The sequence below is a fragment of the Typopeltis vanoorti genome, chromosome 5 (assembly GCF_054136105.1).
Source record: "Typopeltis vanoorti isolate ZY-2024b chromosome 5, IOZ_Tvanoo_1.0, whole genome shotgun sequence".
Taxonomy (NCBI): Eukaryota; Metazoa; Arthropoda; class Arachnida; order Uropygi; family Thelyphonidae; genus Typopeltis; species Typopeltis vanoorti.
In genome coordinates this window covers 6,439,211-6,457,499 of record NC_143553.1, presented here as the reverse complement: position 1 = coordinate 6,457,499, position 18,289 = coordinate 6,439,211, and the positions used below count along the sequence as shown (strand labels likewise).

General features: G+C 36.3%; 1 protein-coding gene across 1 annotated transcript in view; it reads left to right on the top strand.

The window, feature by feature from the left end:
- Vps51 (vacuolar protein sorting 51) overlaps positions 1–18,289 on the top strand; it is a 421,027-nt gene that overhangs the window by 72,325 nt on the left and 330,413 nt on the right. Inside the window, exon 4 of the mRNA XM_090392235.1 lies at positions 10,476–10,631. Within this exon, the coding sequence (XP_090248361.1) occupies positions 10,476–10,631 (156 nt within the window). The remainder of the gene's footprint in view (positions 1–10,475; positions 10,632–18,289) is intronic.

The window sequence follows — 18,289 nt, the reverse complement described above, 5'->3', positions numbered from 1 at the left end:
GTTGACTGCGAAAGGTTATTTTTGCCAGCCTGAGTTTTTAGCATATCTGCTCTCCAGCCAAAAGGCTGCGGGTTCGAATCCCACCGTGGGCATCGATGTTTGTGATTGTCTTTGGAAATTCTAGTGGTGGTTGGCGGTAGATGGCGTTGGTGTAGTTGTGGTCAGTTGGTGGATTGAATCGTGGAGACAGTTGTAGAACAGCTGCCCTCCCTCGATGAGTCTTTGGACTCCATGGAGGTGTAAAATAATAATAATAATATATCCTATGGGGCTGGATTATGATGACTATCGAACAAGGTTTACTCAAGTTAATAAAACAGACCATCCTTTCTTATTAATAAACTATTGCCGGCGTGGTTGGCAAAGCAGTTAGCGTATCTGCTCTCCAGCCAAAAGGCTGTGGGTTCGAATCCCACTGTGGGCATGGATGTTTGTGATTGTCTGTGAAAATACTAGTTGTGGTGGTGGGCAGTAGATGGCACTGGTGTGAATGATGGTAGTTGCAGTTCACTGTAGTTGGTGAGAATGGACTGGTGGAGATGGAGAGCTGTAGAGTAGGTGCCCTTCCTTGATGAATCTTTGGACTCCCTGGAGGTGTCACATGATAATTTTTTTTTTTTTTAATGTCAAATAATACTTTATTATCTGTCAATTAAATTACATACATATACATACAATTTATATAATACATATAATACACTTATTTTATAATACAGGGTGTCCCAAAATTCATGCAAGAAGTAATTTTGATAGAAAACACAGGTTTTTAATTAAAAATTGTAATTTCTTATTGATTCATAAAGTATACAGTATAGGGTTATGCATGGAATAGCATATTGGGTAAATGGCCTCCACGGCTTTGCTGGCACATATGCACTTTTTTTGTTGAAATTTTCCATGACCGTTTTGCATAAATGTGGCTTAATTTTGTTGATACAGTGCTTAATTTCCTCCTTCAAGGCATGGGCGGTCGTGGGCTTATTGGCATAAACCTTAGACTTCAAAAAACCCCAAAGAAAAAAGTCCAACGGCGTTAAGTCACATGATCAGGGCGGCCAATTCTGATCACCAAAACGGGAAATTACACGACCAGGAAATGACTCATGCAGTAATTGAATTGTTTCTCAGGCTGTATTGCATGTGGCACCATCTTGTTGAAACCACATGTCGTCCACATCCATATCTTGCAATTTAGGCACAAAAAACTGGATTATCATGTCGCGATAGCGAGCACCATTAACTGTTATTGCCTTACCAGCCGCATTTTCGAAGAAGAATGTACCGATGATGCCTCCAGCCCAAAATCTACACCAAACAGTGACATGTTGTGGATGCATTTGTTTCTCAACAATCACCCGTGGATTTTCTGAACCCCAAATGCGACAATTTTGTTGTTTAACGAAGCCATCAAGATGAAAATGAGCCTCATTGCTGAAGATGATTTTGTTCGAAAAATAAGCATCCACTTGTTGTTGTTCCATAATCCACTCAACGAACTCTCTTCGCTGTGTGTACTCAGTAGGCTTCAGTTCTTGAGTCAGTTGAACTTTGCAAGCATAAAGATGCAAATCTTTCATGAGAATACGCTGTAGAGAGCTTCTTGAAATGCCCAATTCAAGACCACGGTGCCAAATTGATGTTCCTGGACTCTCAGCAACACTCTCACGAACTGCTTCGATGTTTTCTGTTGAAGGACGGCCAGAGTGTATAAGATCACTAATTGATCCTGTTTCCTTGAATTTTTTAATTAATCTTTTCACAGTTGATGAAGTTAAATCACTATTCCGACCATATTTTGTACGAAAATTGTGAACTGTAGCTGCCAAACCGTCATATTTTTAAAATATTGCTCAACAATGAAAATGCGTTGTTCTTTCATGTAGCGCTCCATTTTTAATAACCCTGAACTGTCAGCTGTCACGCTCTCTTTTTTATCTCGTTGGCAACACTTTACCGCACAAATGGCGCTAAATTTAAATCTTGCGTGAATTTTGGGACACCCTTTACATATAATTTAATATAATTGCATACAGTTTAAGAGATAATACTACAATTTTTCACATATGGTTCAATTCTGATTCCAATTTATCTCATACCTTGTACAGTGCGCAAGTCATATACTACAACAATTTGTGTGTTATTAGTAGTAATAATGATTTTAGTAATAGTTTACGATCAATTATAGTTCAGTTACACAGGATAGATTACACGATTATCAATCTATACGATTTTTTATTTTTTTTTTCAGCTAGGAACATATCTTATTTAAATTGCATAAATAACGATATTAACAATGTGTTTTACATCTTTTTTCACATACATATTTACAATGATTCTTTTAAATTTACAATGATTCACTTTTTATTAAATTGATTAAAATATTGACTTGTTTCTTTGGGTGGCATTTCTGATTTCTTCATCAAAGCATTGCAGAGCTTATCTGAGGAAGATAATAGATGGCGGTGGTTTCGTGGTTTTGTTTCTATACCTGTCGCAATCCATGTGTTGATTTTACTGGATAGGTATGTGCTTGGAAGACTACTACTGCTTGTGCACGGTTTAACTTTTTTTGCAAGTGGGGTTGGATTTAGACATGGTGTGTTTTTGTCCTTGTAATGGTGTTTTTTGAGAGGGCTTTGTTATAGGTTTAGTCTGTGTCTGTGTGTGTGTGTGTGAGAGAGAGTGAGAGAAGGAGGAATTTCTCTAATTTTCATTCTTGCTATAATATTTATATAGTGCCTTTTGTAGGTCCCTAGGTTTCTGTCATCAAACAGCAGTTTGTTTGTCATGTCAGGTATGTAGAAGTTTGAGGTGGCTTTGCCATAGTGATTATTGCACTTATATGCTATGCATTTTGTTGACTGTGGTCTTATCTGATATATTGTTCTAGTTACTCTATAGGTTGGACTGAAGTAATGTTTTAGCATGAGTGTGTAGTGGCGTAAGTGTTTGACCTTAAATATTTTGTGTTCTGTCAATGCAGCCTGCACATAAGTGTGGGTTGTTCCCAGATTTCCATTTTAATTTGCAACCATTGTAACCTGTTAAATATGTAGTCTGTGCAGAATGCGTATGATGTGATTGTGTATCTTAAAATGTTTTCACATAATGCTTTATAGATTAATATTTTTGTGTGTGTTGGGGGCAATGTCTTTTAATCTATATAGTTTGCTTGCTATTATTCTCAGTTTGCTGTGTAGGTAGTTTATATGGCTATTCCAACTTTGATCAGCATCGAAGTGAAGTCAGATAGCATGTTGTTTTCACCTGTGTGATGGTTGTGGTTTTAGGATCAGCACTTTGTGTATAGGAGGATGGATGTTGGATAGTGAGATATTTAGTTTCTTTGGGTAGGGTTTGGGGATTTTTGAATATCATTAACTTTGTTTTCCAGGGTTTATATATATGCTGTTTTTGGTTAACCAATTGGTGATTTGATTGATGTTGTGTTGCATATTTGTGCAAGCGATATTTGCATTGTAAATGGATACTATGGCTGTGTCATCTGCATATTGGAAGATTTTATTTTTTAGGGGAATATGGCTTATCTCGTGTGTGTATATGTTAAATATAATGAGAGATAGAACAGCTCCTTGTGTTACTCCACAGGTTACCGGTACCTCTTTGCTGTACGCTGATCCTATACATGTGATGTGCTTCCTGTTTTCCATATATGTTTTAAACCACTGGAGTAGACGACCTCTGATTCCAATATGTGTTAGTTTCATTAACAAGGTTTTGTGTGTTAGTGTGTCAAATGCTTTTGTTAGGTCAATGAAAACAACTAATATTGTTTTATCCAATGAAGTTGGATAAAACAAGTTTTATCCAACTTCATTGGATAAAAACTATTCTGTTTTTATCCAATGAAGCGTTTATTAGCTCTGTGAAATCTTCCAGGAGTGTCGCTGTTCCTTTATTTTTTTGAAAGCTATATTGTGCTTTGGGGATGATTTGGAATTTTTCAACGTATGTGGAGAGTTTGCATTGCATGATGCGCTCCATGATTTGGTTGATTACAGACAATGTGGCAATGGGTTTGTAATTACTTATGTTTCTTTTTCCATGTTTATGTATGGAAATGATTAATGCCGTCTTTAATGTTTCAGGTATGTGCTCCATTTCGAAGATTTTATTTAGCAGTTTTAGTATAACTGGACATAGGTTGGTTGAGTGTTTCTTGATGTCTTTTGGTCTGATTCGGTCTATTCCTGGTCCTTTGTTAGGGTTAATTTGTTGAATTGCAAGTGATAGTTCTTCTTTTGTTATTGTGGGGGAACCACATTGACTGGGTTGCTCATGGACCTAGTGGAAAATGTTTCTTTGTGTGAGGAGAGATTGTTTCCTGTAGTTTTTGGACAGAGTTCACGAAGTACTGATTAGTTTTTTCCCAACTGTTTGAGGGATTTGGGGGTTGCAAGCAAAGCTGTGCTTTATTGTTTCTGAGGCAGTGGCTCTGTGTGTATTGTCCAACATTTCATTAATCAGGTGACAGGTTTCCTTTATGTCGTTCTGAGCTGTTGTTAATTTGTTTCTGTAATAGTTTCTTTTTGTCGTTCTAATCTATGTTGTTAAGAGATTCCGTTTTCTTTTGTATTCAGCTTGTAAAATGGTATTCTTAAGTGACTTCTTAATTTGTTTCCGTAGGACATCTTTTCTTTGTATGTCTATTAATATATTGTTCTGTTATCCATGGATTCTGTTTAGTTTGGGAGTGTATTTTTATTTTTTGTTAATGGTTTGTTATATATTTTATTAAATGCAAATTTAAGATTATTATATACAGCGTCAGCAGAGTCTAAAGATGCTATCTGCATCCAGTCTGTTTTTCTGATTTCGTCGTTTACTATTGTTTTGTTTAGGATGCTATTATACTGTTGTAGTCTCAGTAAGTTTTAAGGGTTCTTGTTCAGTGTGTAATTGTAATGCTGTGAAATAATGGTCTTCCAGTTTGCACGTTATGGTGGCTGTTTGGGGGGGGGGGCATATATTTATGTGGTCAATGCAGGATGAGGTGGTTGTATTTCCAACTGTCTCTTCTCATGTTAAAAGTTTATTTTCCACTTGGTTAGAGTATAATAAATTTAGTTTAATCCTTTATCCAAGTGTGAGCAAACAAAGTTTGCGCCTGAAAGTATCTTCAGGACTGGGTTAAGATGGTACAACACCAGGGCAACTCGTTGCAAAGGTGGAGCAAGCTACCAACACTCCTATCTCAGTATCTCCTATAATGCAAAACACATCTCCTTGCGGATATGTCTAATGTTATGCATTAAGGGAAGGGCCACTACCCAGACTAGTTTCGACCTTTATTGAGGTCTCTTCAGTGGGAGCCAGGCCCAAGTGGAGATATCAGGCAGAAGCATTAGTAGGTCATCTCTACCTATAGGAATTGCCAATTGGTGTGCCACCCTTTTTTAATAATTTACTCTGGATTTAGAGAAAGATGTTAAAAGTTTATTTTCCACTTGGTTAGAGTATAATAAATTTAGTTTAATCCTTTATCCAAGTGTGAGCAAACAAATTCATCTTAACCCAGTCCTGAAGATACTTTCAGACGCAAACTTTGTTTGCTCACACTTGGATAAAGGATTAAACTAAATTTATTATGTCTCTTCTCATGTATATTACTGTATGGATGGGGTTATGTTATATGCTGATAAGAGGTCTAGGTGTTGTTCTGTGTTGTTATTTATGTTCCTAATGTTTATATTCATGTCACCTATTATTATCGAGTATTCTGAGGCGCCTTCTTCCGTGGCTGAAAGCCATCTGTTTAATTCATCTAGAAATTTTATAGTGCTTAAGTTGGGTGGTCTGTATATTGCGTTTATATCAAGGAGTTTTCTTGTTTGATGTTTATGATTTTGATGCGTATGTTTTCTGCAAATTCTAATTTAGTTTGTCTGCAGTGTTTGTCTTGTTGGAAGTTTGGCATTTGGTAGATGGTTGCCTCTTCGTTTGTTGTAGATATTTCAGTCCATATTAAAATGTCTACGTTGTCTATATCTTCCTTCAGATAAGCTTGCACGGTCAGACAGTATTTTTGAATGCTCCTGATGTTGATGTGGAGAATAGATAATCCTTTTTTTTGGAGGGTAGTCACTTGTTTCCATTCTGTTATAGATTTCAGAATGTGGCAGTTGGCATGTTCCGGGATGATTACATCTGCTTGGTGGTCTGCATTCGTGCAGGTTGGTGTGCTGTTCCCTTCTTTATTGAGTTGTCAATGTTCCTTTTAATGTGGCAGCCTGTTGAGATTTTCTACGGATTTTATTTGGATTGGTTTTGCATCTTGTGTCTTTTTAAGGTGTATTTTGCTGTCTCTAATCCATATAATTGGTCATTTTTTTCTGTTTTTACTTTCCTTGTTTGGTAGAATAGTTTCTGATAGTGTTAAGTATTCGGAGAAGTAAATTGGGGTATTGTCGTGGGCTCAATTCAGACATCCTTGAATATTGATTTTTTAATCCTGCTGGCTTTTATAAAGGTAATTTTTGTTGGGCGGTTAGTGAGTTGCACCACGATGGGAGGAGGATGGAGATTACTTTCTCTTTTCCTTTTTTGTGGTAATTGATGTACCGACTGGATATCTTTTGATTCTATGGGAGCGTCAGTTTTCTGTCTTAATTGAATTACCATGTCTTTTAAATGTTCCTTAGCAATTTCTGGGAGACCATCTATGAGGAGATCATTTTATACTGCTGTTAGTTTAAGAGTTCATAGTGTTGTTTTAAAGAGTTAGTTCTTGTCATAGTTCCGTTGTCTCTTTAATTAATGTTAGCTCTTTAATGCAGTTATTAATTTCTCTAACGGTCTGTAATACATCTTCTACCCAGCTATTATTGAATTTAATAAATTCCTTGTGTTGGTTGAATTTTTTTGTAATTTGTACAGTATGTTTTTCAAATAGTTCTCCAACAAAATTGATTAAGCAGTCTTTTAGGTTTTGTAATCTGTTTTCTAGTAATGCATTCAAAGTTGGCTCACCTGGGTTTCCGTTGTTGTATTCTTTGTTTTTCATTTCCTATGCTGTTGATTGCTGTGTTAGCTGTTTACCGCCTGCGGTAGTTTTCTGGGTTGGCTTTCCTGCCTGCAGTTGAAGGTGACATCCCTTTGTTTTCTCTACAATGTGGGCACTTCCACTCATCACGCTTCACGTTCGATTTTCGCTGTCAAGTGGCCTCGGATAATCTCGAACATAGAAAATGCATATTTATCTGGCATTTCCTGCATGTTGTGTAGTTTCTTTCCCCCATTAAGTCTTCCTCGCATTTGTAGTACTTCGTATTTCTAGTTTTGACGATCTTACTGTGACTGCTAAAATGGCGACTTCCTTTGTTCTCCTCTCGTGTAGTTGACCAATGTATACTTCAAACTTTAAATACTTATAATTTACTTATTACTTAACAGATACTTACAGTTTTTACATCAATATGTTTAGCTTGAAGAACGAAATTCACTGATACACTTTAAATTTTAATTCACAAGAAAAAACCTACTTGGCAACTTAAAATATGTGAGCATCAAAATAGTATGCTTGCTGCTAAAGCGCCTTCTTATACGTCCGTGATACTTTTTGAATACAGGTTTATGCAGCTGAGTTTTAAGTTACTATTATGGATTCTTCTTACTCTGGTGTTTTAGTCATCTGCCTTCAGTGATCCTTTTTTAATACAGGTTGTTATGCAGCTCAGCTTTAGGTTACTATTATGGATTCTTCTTACTCTGGTGTTTTAGTCATCTGCCCTAAAAACACTTCAATTTAGTCAGTTGTGATTATACCAGTTATATATATATATATTATATAACTATTTATTATATATACAGTAAAACCCCGAAGTTATGCGGTAGGTGGGACCAACAAAAAGCGCGTAAGTCGAATTCGCATAACTCGGGGTATAATTTTGCACGTAATTTATATATATACAAACATACAATTGAGACCAAAGGTTTACAAAAACACCTATATTTTTTAAAAATATAATCATGATTGTAGTTTTTCGTACATAAAAAAAAGAAAGTTATTTCGATGTCGATGGTTTCATAAAATCGAATAGATTCGTCTGACGGCATAATGTCTTTTTCTTGTCACACAAAATTTCTTCATAGCAAACTAATGATTTTTTTATTCCTTGCCTTGTGGCTACAATTCATTCCTCATTAGAATCTATGTCCTCCAAAATCTGTAAACCTTTCTTTTATGATTGTTCTTACTGTGGATTCCTGTAGATCGAACTTCTTTGCTAGCTGACAAATTTTCATTCCGCATTCAAAATCCTTAATAATGTTGAGTTTTGTTTCCAAAGTCAATGTTTTTCTTTTCTTGCTAGCCGTAGAAGAATCGGACTTGCTTCTTTTGGATGACATTATTATTTTTTATGTGATAAAATTTTTATCAAGAACATAACACTAAACAATCGCAAGGTTTGTAGACTATAAAAATCCTGTATGAATGGAGACCGCACGAAACACGTTAGTGCTTGTTAACAGCATGTGCTACACTGACGAATGCAACTGGCGCCTGAAAGATATGACTAGTGGTGAGGCTTGAAGCGGGACGAGAATACGTACATATAAGAAACTGCGTAACTCTGGATTCGCATAAGTCGGGGTATGACTATATATATATGTAGAAAGTTTTTTTACCTTGGGTATAATATATATGTTAAAGATACCAAGTTATTTTAAATAAAAACCTGGTTTTTTATCCATATCCCAAGTAAGCAAACAGACAAGTCAATCAAGTTTGCGCCTGCAAGTGTTGCAAGTATAGCTGATCCTGCACATAGTGCAAGTCCAAGGCAAACTCATGGTAAAGGTAGAATAAGCTCTGATCACTATTCTTAATATTTACCCTCAATGCAAAGCACATCTCCTGGAGGAGATGTATGATGCTATGTATTAAAGGCAAGGGGCCACTACCCAGACCTTTATTGAGTTCTCAACAGTGGGAGCCAGGCTAAGAAATACCAAGTTTTAAGTAATACAGGGCTTATAAATATTTTACCAACACAAGTTACCATAAGGTGCTTTGACCTTATTAAATAAAAATCTCAGGATGAGAGACAGATGTAGAAAGTTTTTTACCTTGGGTATAATATATATGTTAAAGATACCAAGTTATTTTAAATATAAACCTGGTTTTTTACTCCATTTCCCAAGTAAGAAACAGACAAGTCAGTCAAGTTTTTGCTTGCATATCGTTCAGATGAGTAATTTCGTGGTTTAGAGCAGTGTCAGAAGATGAATATTTGTAAGCGTTAATGAATTGTGTTAATAAATATCACGGTAAGGGTGATAGGGGTGAAATGCAAATAATTTCCAATGTTTATGGTATACTTTGATATGATGATCAAACCTAATGAGAGTTAAATTCAAGAAGTTTATGGTTTTGTTTTCTTCATATTCAACTGAGACTTTTAATCTGGGGCTAAAGGTATGTAATGAATGGACTAACTGTTGTATAGCATCCATGTTTCCAATGCATGTACATTGTCCATGCATTGGAAACATGTATCTACCATAATAAGTGATGTTAATCAGCACAAAGGGGGAGTAAGAATTAAGTTTCCATATAGGCAAGAAAAAGTTCAGCTAGTATACTGCTAATGTTCTGTCCCATGGGAAGACCAAAAATTTGTTCATATAATTGGTCATTGTATTTAAAGCGAATTGCTGAGATTAGTAGTCTTAGAGAGAGGATATCAGTAGGATATAATTTTGTATGTTCCAATAAGGATTGGTCATTAATAAGCAGGGTGTGGACAATGTCGAGGGTTTTGGTACATCAACATTAGTATATAGAGATGAAGCATTTAAAGAAGAACGAATATTATTGGGAGATATAGTAGTTTGCTTGATATGTTGGAAGAGTTGATTGGTATTTTTTTATCATAAATTTTGAATATTTTAATAATGATTTTAGTAGAAGCACAGTAAATTTAGATGAGGTGTTTTAGTCATCTGCCTTCAGTGATCCTTTTTGAATACAGGTTGTTATGCAGCTGAGCTTTAGGTTACTATTATGGATTCTTCTTACTCTGGTGTTTTAGTCATTTGCCCTAAAAACACTTCAGTTTATATATATATATATATATATATATATATATATATATTATATAACTATTATATAACTATTTATTATATATGCAGTAAAACCCCGAAGTTATGCGGTAGGTGGGTGACATCCAGCCTAGCCCAGGCCCTGTTTTAAACTAATTTGTTGACAGGAAGTTAGTACTCTATGAAGAGTTTATATTATTACTTCTATAGAATCTTCTTCCTCCCCTTAGTGTACATATCAGGAGTTTTATAATAATGACCTGTTACCAGTGTGAACTTTAATATTATTTGATATATTTAGTTTTTAGTTATAATTTAAGTGTTTTTTTAATGTAGTTTATTATTATAGATATTGCTATTAACAGAAACAGAATACCTAATTGATGCATATGTCTGTCATGTAAAAACAGATGAAAAATGACTTTAAGAAGATGGAAGAAGAAATGGATAGCCTTGCAACTAATATGTCTGCCATAACTGAATTTAGTGGAAAAATTTCTGGCACTTTGAGAGGACGTCGTCTACAAATATCCAAGTTGTCAGGTGTTCATACTCTTTTAAAAAAGGTCAGTTTATTTAAATTTATTTCCAATATTTATGTTCTCCTAAATTTCATATCATACTAAATTTTGTTTTTTATATAATTTAAAAAGGTGAGTTCAGTAAGCTATTATAACAAGAAGTAATAAAATATAAAGACAAAATAATATATATCAAATACTAATTTTTCTTTCTGTTTTCACATTCTTTAATTTGATTGTTATTTCATCCTCCACAAGGAAATATAAGTTGATCTGGCATTAACCTTGTGAATTACTTTAACTGTAAGCAGTTAAATATATAAGAATTCACTTATGATAGAAATAAATTATATCTAATATAAGCAAAATTTTCACCCTCTGAAAAGAGGGTGAAAATTTTGACCATTTTTAGTGCATTCATTTAAAGAGACAAAATAATGTAGAATAACAGTTGAAAATTATAGCATGTTCTGTAACTTAATTCAACAGGATGCCTTCCCAAATTGGGAAAGTTTTAGATGATCATTTCTGTTTATGTGATGAATATGAGCAGGCCTTCACATTTTTTGTTATATAGTCCAGTGGTGGCGAACCTTTTTATTTCCGCGTGCCAAAAGTTTACAAATGAAGTTGCTGAAGTGCCGGGCACGGCAGCAACTATTAATACAACACTAATTAATTAATTAACATTCACATTAATTAATACAAAATTAATTGCAGAATTTTATTGAGACAAGTTTAAAAATTAACATAGAATTTTATAATAATGAACTCATAATTTGACATACACATTGTCGTATACAAATCAATATCAACCTATTATCAATTTATTAATTTATCAATATCAATATATCAATTTATTGATGAGATTTATGCAATTGTACATTAGATGCCAAATGCTTTATATCAGGTTCATATTTTATTACTTTTAGTAATACACATGTGGAACTAGATTCATCAGTCATTCTATTTCTTAAACTGATGCGGTCCCCGGACTCTCAGTATCTGTTTTGAGCTAATTACTTTTCTAGTAACCAGTATGGTCACGGCCCTTGGTTACACATATTTGCATTAACTAACTTACATTACTTTAAACCAGTTACTTATCATAACTATGAAACCATTTGAAATATATTATATTCTACTTGCATATATGAGAAAACTTTTTATTAACCATAATAAAATAATAGCCAAAATAAGTGTTAGTACCAACAGAATATGATAGTAATACTTGAATTTTATTTTGTAACATTGTGCTGTGCATCGAATTGTATTGTGAAATATTGTCATAATTATACAAGTTGAATAGTATAATATGTATAATTTGTATACGTGATGTGAATAATAACAACTGTTAAACTGTCTTTTATAAAATTCATTTAAAAAAGTAATGACTCACAAACATATGTAGAGGAGAAAATTGATAATATAGCCATCGCTAGTTTTTTTTAAACAACAAAAGGTTTCAGGAATGGCATTCCTGTTTTCAATATTTCCTCTTCTTTTTAATTGCACCCAATAATCAATCATTTTCCATTATTTCCAAGTCATTTCTCAAATCAACAAAATTTTGTTTCATATTCTCTCCAAACCATCCACCACTCTGACCGCTGCAACTTTCTCTCTAAAGCTCGACCTTCTGTGCTCTACGTACCCCAACAGTGAGGTCATCCTTCTTATGGACTTCAATGTCCACAGCTCATATTGACTCTCTTTCTCCAGTTTCACTGATCAAGCAGGCAGGGATGTTGAGTAGTTTGCCATCAGCAATGATCTATCTCAGATCATTAATCTTCCCACCAGAATACCAGACAACTCCCTGCAATTTGCCAGGAAACTTGACCTCTTCCTAACAAGCTCCTCTTCCAGGTATAATGTGGTTGTTGGTTCACCTCTTGGAAATTCAGACCACAACCTCATACAAGTCTCTTTTGCTGCAGAACAACCTACACAGTTTCACAGTTTCGTGTCCTTTGGTACTACAAGGGTGCCAAATGGGAGGACCTCCGTGACTTCTGTTTTCGTTCCCATGGTCTGACTACTAATGCTTCAGTTCTTCTGATCCAAACCTGCTCAAAGCAAATAACAGAAATCATCCTCACAGGAATGCATGCTTTCATCCCCTATTCTAGTGCAAACTCTCAGCCACCATCCAACCTTGGTTCTCAAAAAGGTGTGCCGGTGCTGTAAAAGAAAAAACCTCTGCTTACCACAATTGGCTCAAGACCAAAACTCCAGCTGTCCTCTCTGCCTACACTGCAGCCTGCAACAGTTGTAAAAGAATCATCAAGTCCAAGTCAGACTTTGAAAGGGACATATGCTGCAAATTTGCCTCCTGACCAAATGGCAGTCACTCCTTCTGGTTCCTTGCCAAGGCCATTGGGTGCAATTTCTGCCCACCCAGATTTCCACAACTCTCACATCCAGATGGTACTGTAGTCACATCATCAAAAGACAAGGCCAACTTACTTGCATCATTCTTCTCTTTCAATTCCTGCATTGATGACCCTAGCAAAGTTCCCTCCACTCCACAAAGAATGGCTCCCTTCATGTCTTCCGACAAAAGGAAATCCGAACAACCTGAACAAAAGCAAGGCATTTGGTCCTGATGGTATCCCACCTATTGTGTTAAAAATTTGTACCCCAGAACTAACACCTATCCTGTATCGCCTCTTCAATCTATCCTATTCATCTGGCATCTACCCGACAACATGGAAATAGGTCCACATCCAGCTCATACCAAAGAAAGGTGATAAAAGTCAACCAACAAACTACAATCTAGTTGCTCTCATTTCTGTTCTCTCAAAAATTATGGAGAAGGTCATCAATAACCAACTAATCAGTGACCAGATGTATGGATTCTGCCACTCATGATCTACAGCTGATCTTCATACTTTCACCACTGACATCTGGATTCGAGCCATGGAGAAATTTGAAGAAACTCACATGGTTGCTCTTGACATTTCAAAAGCATTTGGTTGGGTTTGGACAGGGGCCTGCTCACCAAACTGCATCCTATGGTCTGCCTTCCCCACTCTGCAACTGGATCATCAACTTTCTCATTAGTCACTCACTGCGTGTCATGGGGTAGACAGCTTACTCTCCTCAGATTTCCCAACCAATGCAGGAGTACCCAAGGTTTTGTTCTTTCGCTCACTCTCTTCCTCTTGTATATAAATGGCATGTTCTCACAGACTTCCAATCCTATCCATAGCTTTTCTGACAACAGTACACTGCATTCCTCCTTTTCTTTTGACAAATCTGTTAGTGCTCAAGTATTAGACTCCTCAAGATCTACCATGACCAAGGACCTGAACTCAGATCTCTTAGCTATATCTCAATGGGGCAAGGACAACCTTGTAAACTTTAATGCCACCAAAACTCAGTGCTGTCTGATTTCTTGCAAAAAAGCGCTCACATCCCTCCTACTTACCTCCAGTAATACTGAGATATCCAAACACAATCAGATTTCTCTTCTTGGACTGACTTGCACCTCCATTCTTTCCTGGCACTGGCACAACCCTATTTCAACTATATCTTCTGCAGCTGCCAAAAACTCGGTGTACTTTTTTGCATAAGATACTGCTTCGCACCTTCACAGCTGCTAACTCTGTACTAAGCCCAAATCTACCCAGCCATGGAATATTGCTCCAATATTTGGATTGGTGCACCACAATTTTCTCTAAGATTGTCCGATTCTATCCAAAAGAGGGCAATCTGGCTAATTAATTATCTTTCTACAGATGCTTTCATGGACAGTGCTCTGCTGAATTGGTCACTATTATTCCTCCACTTTCCTCCAAAATCATTAAAACAAGAGCCACTACTAACCAACACCCTTTCACCAATCTTAAAACCCACCAAACCAACTTCACTGCCTCATCTTTTATTCCATCTACTTCTGTCCTTTTGAACAGTCTTCCCCAATGATTACAACCTTCAGCTGTTCATGCAAAATGTGAATAGACCACTCCTTTCTTCTATTCTTCTTGCCCACACCACTAGTGTGCTATAGGTCTTGTGGCCTTTTGTGTGTGGACCAGATATATAAAGAAAAGCATGCTGCATATGAAAATCAGTGATCAGCAGATCCATATCTGATTTCATAGAGACCACTAGCAGAAAACTTGCCTCCTGTTCAAATGGAAGCCACACCTTCTGGTCACTTTCTAAGGTCGTCGGATGCAATTTCTGGTCTCCTACACTTCCACCTCTCTCTCTCTCTCTCATCCTAATGGCACCACTGTTACTTCACCCAAAGATAAAGCTGATCTCCTGACATCACTGTTTTCCTCAAACGTCTGCACAGATGCCCAAGGGAAATCACTTCCTACCATACCAGAACCCAAGCACCATATGCCTCCTATAGTTTTTTGACAAAAAGTCACCAGAAAACTACCAAATAACTTGGATATTAAAAAATCTTCTGATCCTGAAGGCATCTCTTTAATTATTTTCAAGCATTGTGCATCAGAGCTGACATCCATCCTGCATTATGTCTATAATTTATTATACATATCTGGTACTTATCCCAATGCACGGAAGCAATCTTATCCATTCTATTTCAAAAAAGTGTGATAGAAGTCTACCGTCACACTACCAACCAATTGCCATCACCTCTGTCCTCTCCAAAATAATGGAGATAGTCATCAATAGCCAACACCTCTACTACTTAGAGGCCTACCAATTAATCAGCGACCACCAGTACGGATTCTGCCATTCCAGATCCACAGCTGACTGGAAGCTTACATCGCCCACCATGTACCATGGGAAAGTTTGGAGAAACTTGACATTTCCGAAGCTTTTGACTGTGCATGGCATTGAGACTTACTAAACATCCTTTGGTCCCTCTGCCACTTTCTGTAATTGGGTATTCAGCTCTCTCTTTGGTTGTTCTCTGCAAGTCATGGCAGATGGCTCCCTCTCTTCGAGCGTCACCACCAATGCTGAAGTGTCCCGAGGCTCTGTCCTTTCACTTACTCTCTTTCTCCTGTACATAAGTGACCTATTCACAATAATTCTATCCACAGCTTTGAAGATGATACCGCTCTCCACTCATCCTATTCATTTGACAAACTGTGCAGTACTCTAACATCCCAGGCTATAAGATCATCTACAACTTGTGCTTTGAACATTGTTCCACACACTATCCTTCAATGGAACCAAAATAACCTTGTTATATTCAATGCCACCAAAACACATTCTTCCCTTTTCTCTTGAAAAAGAGATCCTAACTCACCTACCCTTACCCTCAGTAATACACAAATCACCAGACAAGATTAAATCTCTTTGCTTTGCTTTACTTCGAGTCTTTACTGGCATAAACATATCACTTTAATAGCCTACCCAGTATCCAAGAATAGGTATTCTCTTTCATTCAAAAGGCTGTTTAACACATAGCCAACTCCTAACTATATAGAAATCCCAAATCTGCTCAGGTTTAGAATACTGCTCACATGTTTGGGGTAGTGCACCTAAAATTTCACTTAAAATCTTTATGCCATTCAGAAGTAAGCAGTTAGGCTCATTCCTCCACTTTCTGTTGCACCTGTTAATACAAGAGTTGTAGCTGCCCGGCATCCTTTTACTGCAATACAAACACACCAAACCTGCTTCTGTTCATTTTCTTTTATTTCTCGACCTCTGTCCTCTGGAACAGCCTTCCTCAAGAAGTATTCCCAAAGCACTATACCCTGCAATTCTTAAAAGAAAAAATTATGTCAGTCCTCATCTGCATCCCAAACATAACACTGATGTGCTTGTATAGATTCCTCAAAACCTTTCGTGTATGGGATCAATACAAAAAGAAAATAAAAAGATGTGGTCTTGCAGGAGAATATGAATAGACTATGTGAGTAGGCAAATGAGTGGAGCTATCAGTTTAATATGCTCCAAAGTGCGAGGTCTAGAAATTCGGTAGGCATGGTTGGGATGCAGAGTATACAATTAATGGGGAAATTCTGAAGGCGGTGGAAGAGATGAGTGATCTGGAGTGATGGTGGACAGAAACTTGAAGTGTAGTAGGGGGTCATATTGCTAAAATTGTAAGAACATTACAACAGATTATGCCAATAATGAGATGGACATTGACATACAGAAGCCAAGAGATTGTGGTTTACTTGTATAAGGCTTTGATCAGGCCACATATGGACTACTGTGTAGATTTAATCACCTGGTTTTCAGGGGAATGAGTATGTATTGGAGAGGATCCAGAGAAGCTTTATTTAGATATGAATGTTAGGTAAGGTTTATTTAGATGGAATGTTAGATATGAAGAGAGATTCAAGGAATGCTACCTAGAAGGCCTTGAAAATAGAAGAAGAAGAGGGGATATGAGGAGCCAGATTAATGTGGAGATTTTTCCTAGAGTAGACAAAGGCAAGGTTAGAACTGAAAGATATCCTTAGAAGCTGTATAAGAAGGATATGAGCAGGAGAATGAGAAGTAAGTTCTTTGCATGGAGAGTGATTGATGAGTGGAATGCATTGCCTGAATGTGTGGTAAGTGTGGAAATTGTAAATGGGTTTAAGGCACTATCGATGATATTTATGCATGAGAGAGAGAGAGAGAGAGAGAAAATATAGACGTCTTGTGATGAGTCTATTGAATGCATGGAGATCAGATGTTAATGATGATGGTAATAATAATTTGGTCCCAAGAATTGTTCATTCCGAAACCCTAATACACACTAATAATATTTAATAATTTTCTCCTTTCCTTAGCTAAATGTAGTATTATGCTTGATATAATTGTATTCTTTTACCAGTTCTCTTATATCTTTATATATCATTATTTGAACTTCTTTAGATGCTCTTTCATGTTTTTCTACTCCACCATATATTAATATGCAGTTTATAGTTTGCTTCTCATACTGTTGCCTTTTTCCCTTTGTCTCTGATGCTGCACAAATGTTAATGTTATAATTTTCAAGTTCTTCAATCAATTCTTTTCCTGTCAGGGATCATACATTCCTGATGCCAATTCTCAGTTCCTCCACTTTCAGTTTTGTTCTCCTTATTACATTCCAAGTCAGTTCTGAGATAACAGTCTCATCTTATAAACTTTGGTTTCTCTGAGTAATTGGGTTAATATTTTCTGGTGAGCTACTAATCTAACTGAAATTGCCTCCTTTGTTGGCTGGGTATATTGATGTAGCCTTTGTACCTAGGATGGACCTTCTGGAAGTATACACTTCTAGTTTGCTTTGCCTACATAAACCATTCACCTCCACATCATGATGAGGTACAGGCAGGATTAGGGGAGGATATTCCTTCATGCAAAATTAAATGGAGGAAGACAACTCTGCTGCACAGAAGTCACTATAGGTCTGAAAGACTATTTTTCAAATCAATATCAGCTATGAAACACTCCTTTAACCTCAATGAGTATGGCTGCATTAATTTGCCTGAAATCTGTGAGATAGTCATTCTAAGATCACATTTAGCTTGACTTCTTTGAATAACTTAGTTTTTTTTTTATTTTTATTTTATTTTTTTTTTATTTAGCCCAGCACTTTTTTTGAGCTACTAATATATTACTGGCCTGCCCTTTCACTCCTTTGAAGATGCTGGTTTGAAATCCAGTGAAATATTAGTAACTCAACAAAGTATGAAAGCACTATTATGAATAACTTCAATCTTTTCTTATCCTTAAATTTAATCTCAACATACATTTAGGATGTTTGCATAGTTTTATGGCTACTT